We start from the raw sequence: 4,629 nt of genomic DNA, 5'->3' as shown, positions 1-4,629 counted from the left end.
ATGAGTAAATATACCACATGGTGATGTCATCGGCGAGGACGCTCTCACTGTTCTAGTTTCCTCGTTGGTCTTGGTCTGATAGAAATAAAATGTGTAAATAATAAACTCCAGATTCATTTCTTATCTACTTTGAGCTCATTGTTTCCACAGGAGCTTCTTTCGATTATATTAGGAGTGTGTGTGTGTGTGTGTGTGTGTGTGTGCTGAATTATACCCTTGACACATATGCAGGGAGGGCCAGTGGGTCGCTGTGTTTCCGAAGGACACAGGGAAGCAGCCCACGTGTGCTGTGGGTGCCGCAAATACCCACTGTGACACAGGGAGGATGAATCAGACGGCGTGAAACCAGAGTCAGAAGTCGGACAGAAATGTGTTTGCTGTCTCCAAACGTCTGAGCGACGATACCTGGACACATGCGTCGATGCCCTGACAACATGACTCACCGGACCGTTACATTTAACATGGGAGCCTCAGCATCGCTGACAGGCTGGCTTAGGTAACCATGGCAACCAGCAGCCTTCACAGAAAGTCTCCTGAAGCGCTGCGTTGGAATGCTGGTTATAAAGCCGCTGTACGCAGCATTTATTTCATGCATAACCTTTGTGCTGGATGTATAGGTTGAAACGGTGTTTCCCAACCCCTGGGCCGTGGCACATTAGTGGACCATAAGACCTAATCTGGTCACCATGGAGAATGATTGAACTTCAATCAATTGATCTGAAAACGGTTATTTAGTCAGAGATAATATTAATTTGTCTATGCGACAGTTAGAGGCTGAACAATTAAATACTCTTCCACTAGGTGGCAGCAGTGTCCAAAACCGCCCCCTACACCCTATATAGAGCACTACATAGAAAGAGATCTTTGTGTGTCTTTCTTCAATCCCTGTGAGTATATCAGTGCTGTGTTCAACTAGAGGTGTGTGTCGGTGAGGGTGTAGTGTTTGAAGACCGTCTGAACGACAGGAGGCGATGTAGAGCCAGAGGTGTCTGAGGAGCTGCTGTTGGAGAAAATAAATAAATGATCATGATGATGGTGGTGGTGTTCACAGAGCTGGAGTTGGAATAAACAAATTAAAAAACAACAAAAATGTAGCATTGTTGAAATAATCACATTTCTCAAGAATTAAAATCGTAAAGATAAAAAGTGTGAACAACGATTAATAAAAAGCTGACCCGTTTTTTTTTTTTTTAATAAGACAACATGTCATGTTTTGGGGGGTCAGGTGGGTGGTCAGTGATTTCTCCTGCCCCCCCCCTTTTTGGGGGCGCTATTGAGTGTTTTTTGCGCATGCGTTGAGGCAGAAGCAGCGACCACTTGTTTGAACAGATGACCGTGTTTTCTCCCACTGCGCACCGTGAAACATCAACACGATCTTTTAACCTGCTGAGGAAGATCCTCCAGGTGCCGCTCTCCGACGCCCCCTCCCGTCTCCCCCTCCCGTTCCCCCCTCCCCAGCGGAATCTGCGTGCTGGTGAGCAACAGGCTGCACCGCTCACGCCAAGTCTCCACGCGAGAGCGACTGTGCCATCTGTGACCGCGCCAGTCGTGGCTCGGGTTTTTTTTATTTTTATTTTTTTTATCCGACTTCCACGCCGAGGATGAAGAAGCAGAACGTGCGCACGCTGTCGCTCATCTTCTGCATGTTCTCCTACCTGCTGGTCGGCGCCGCGGTCTTTGACGCGCTGGAGTCGGAGTCGGAGAGCTCCCGCAGGCGCGTCCTGGAGCAGAAGCGCAGCGAGATGAAGAAGAAGTACCGCTTCTCCGAGGACGACTACCGGGAGATCGAGCGGGTGGTGCTGCAGGCAGAGCCGCACCGCGCCGGCCGACAGTGGAAATTCGCTGGTTCTTTTTACTTTGCCATAACTGTGATCACCACCATCGGTGAGTGAGGTCACTGTGCACGGTGGTGGTGCGTTTACGTGCGTAGAAAGTCAATGCATGTTTGATTGACATGTATTTATAGATTGAATATTAAGTTGTATTTGTCAGTGTGCAACTGGTGAATACTACAGTAATACTAATAGTACAACTGTCACATAAAGAGAAGAAAAATGAGTATGTGTGTATATATTTATATATGTACACATACATTCATATACATATGTGTGTATCTATGTAAATTTATGTGAATACATACATGTATAACATATGTAAATATACATATTTACTTATATGTAATTGTATGTTACTATATATGTGTATGTATATTTATATATGTATGTATATATGTACATACATATATCATACATATATGTAACTATAGGTATATATGTATGTATATATGTACATTCATATATTCATATACATATGTATGTATATATGTAAATTTATGTGGATACATATGTAGATATACATATATATGTTATTATATATGTGTATTATATATGTATATATATATTTATATATGTATGTATATATGTACATACATATATTTGTATATGTGACCATCACAGAACACAAGTGAAAGAAAAATGTTACTGTACCAATACATTGTATATATTTATGTATATATATTTGTTAGTGTTGCCCATAAATATATGACACGAGACCTTGAATTGAGTCAAATACCTTTTTTATATTTTTCCATGACCGTTTGGAATCATGAATATTTGTCTTCCGGTCCGTGTTTCCTGCTCTGATCTCCATGTCTCTGCATGAAGGTTATGGACACGCTGCACCGGGGACGGACGCAGGGAAGATCTTCTGCATGTTCTACGCTGTCCTCGGTATACCGCTGACCCTGGTCATGTTCCAGAGCCTGGGAGAACGCATGAACACGTTCGTCCGTTACCTCCTCCACAAGATCAAACAGTGCGTGGGGTTCCGGCGGACCGAGGTGTCCATGGAGAACATGGTCCTCGTGGGCTTCCTGTCCTGCATCGGGACCCTGTGCGTGGGGGCAGGGGCCTTCTCCTACTTCGAGGGTTGGAGCTTCTTCCATGCGTATTACTACTGCTTCATCACGCTCACCACCATCGGCTTCGGGGACTTCGTGGCCCTGCAGAAAAAGGAGGACCTGCAGGAGAAGACGCCCTACGTGGTCTTCAGCTTCATGTACATCCTGGTGGGACTCACGGTCATCGGAGCCTTCCTCAACTTGGTGGTCCTGCGCTTCCTCACCATGAACACCGAGGACGAGCGGAGGGACGCTCAGGAGAGGGCGTCCCTGAAGAGGGACAAGGGCCTTCGTATAGGGGGCGCTGTTGGACTGCGTGCCGGAGAGGAGAAGTGCAGAAGTGGCCACCGGCAGAAGACCAGGGCCAACGTGGTCACCATTCGCAGCCACAGCACCCTCTACCTGCCGATGGAGGAAGGGACCAGCTGCACTAACCTTATAGCGTCCCCGGTGGAGGATCAGGAGCAGCGCAGGAGCCCCTGCAGGCACAGGCTGCACTTCCAGATCAAGGGGGGGAGACCGAGGGCGGAGTCCAGCCTCAGCTCCCTCTGCTCCTGTGTCTGCTACCGCTTAGGCATTTGTGACAGCCCCCTCATGTCCCACCGTGACCCCCCCCCCGGCTGCCGCGTCACCTCTGTTCACTACGACAGCACACACAGGGTGAAGGGTTCGAGGGACAACACCGGACTCTCCTCTCCAGGAAGTACCCTCTCTCCCGGGCACAGCTTCCGGGACTTTCCTCGTTCCAGGAGGAAGTCGGTGTGAAGTCGGTGTGAAGTCGGTGTGAAGTCGGTGTGAAGTCGGTGACGGACGACGTGTTTGCACTAAAGAAGGACCATTGTTTTGAACGATGCTGCATGTGTGACCGTTCCTTGTGCGGGACAGAAGAGAACAATTCTGTACTCGGAAGAAGTCGTTGTGGGTTTTGAAACATTTCCTCCGATGGCAGTTGTTTGTTACTCCATGATTTCGTGGTTGGGTTTTCAGTTTTTTGGGTTTTTTTTTGCATGTAAGGCAAAGTCCAACGCATGCTTCAGTGAATGTAAAGCACATGATGTTTAGGCATGAGTGCTAACTGTGTTCCTTTATTACCTGAAGGGTTGAAGCAGGTTGGGCTGTGGTCAGAGGTCGGTGATTGTCGGTGGTAAGATTTTTCTGATGACCAAGACTATGGCATGTATTCTTAACTCAGACATGCTCAAAATATCCCTACAAATGATACGCAACATGAACCATTGTCAGTGAGCAGCCATTGTTGTTGAACCCCCATCCCACCGCCTCATCAAACCAACCAACTTTTTCCACATTTACAAGTCGAAAAACAAACCCCATTTCCTTAATCTTCTTCTATGAAAACATTAACAAAAAATCATCCATGAAAATCCAAACTTTAAATAATAGAGCGTTTCTGTGCCTCTCCTGTAGTGCTATGGCGCCCCCTGGAGGAGGCAGACCTCCTACTTTCCAGTATGGAAGAAGGCTGTTCACTCCAGATCTCAGATCCTGATGATCAGCTGTGTCTGATCCTAACTCATATTAACGATCGGTTCCTCTTGAAGAACGCCTCTTCGTCAAAGTCTTCCTTCAAATCTGCCTTTATAGATCAAAGGACACGACAGTAACAGAGGTGTTTACAAACACTATGCGAACATGCACCGTCGTTTCTGGTAAAAAAGTGGTTCATGTTGCCTGAGACTTGTTACGATCTTTTGAGCATATTTTTGCAGTGT

The 4,629-nt window shown here is 46.7% G+C and overlaps 1 protein-coding gene across 1 annotated transcript; it reads left to right on the top strand.

Annotated features, from left to right (window-relative positions):
- The first annotated feature begins 209 nt into the window (after window positions 1-209).
- On the top strand, window positions 210-4,615 carry kcnk15 (potassium channel, subfamily K, member 15). Its single transcript, XM_008319315.3, has 2 exons — window positions 210-1,884; window positions 2,664-4,615. Exons 1-2 carry the CDS (start codon window positions 1,602-1,604, stop codon window positions 3,662-3,664), a joined length of 1,284 nt encoding a protein of 427 aa, XP_008317537.1. The 5' UTR covers window positions 210-1,601; the 3' UTR covers window positions 3,665-4,615.
- Window positions 4,616-4,629: the final 14 nt, after the last annotated feature.

The sequence above is a fragment of the Cynoglossus semilaevis genome, chromosome 10 (genome assembly GCF_000523025.1).
Source record: "Cynoglossus semilaevis isolate Cse_v1.0 chromosome 10, Cse_v1.0, whole genome shotgun sequence".
Taxonomy (NCBI): Eukaryota; Metazoa; Chordata; class Actinopteri; order Pleuronectiformes; family Cynoglossidae; genus Cynoglossus; species Cynoglossus semilaevis.
The sequence above is the reverse complement of the archived record's forward strand: the minus strand, read 5'-3'. Positions and strand labels throughout refer to the sequence as shown.

Excerpts from the sequence above, each read along its gene's own strand:
- kcnk15 (XM_008319315.3), top strand. The coding sequence starts at position 1,602 with ATGAAGAAGCAGAACGTGCGCACGCTGTCGCTCATCTTCTGCATGTTC. Across the intron at positions 1,885-2,663 it reads AACTGTGATCACCACCATCG|GTTATGGACACGCTGCACCG; the intron begins GTGAGTGAGGTC and ends CTCTGCATGAAG.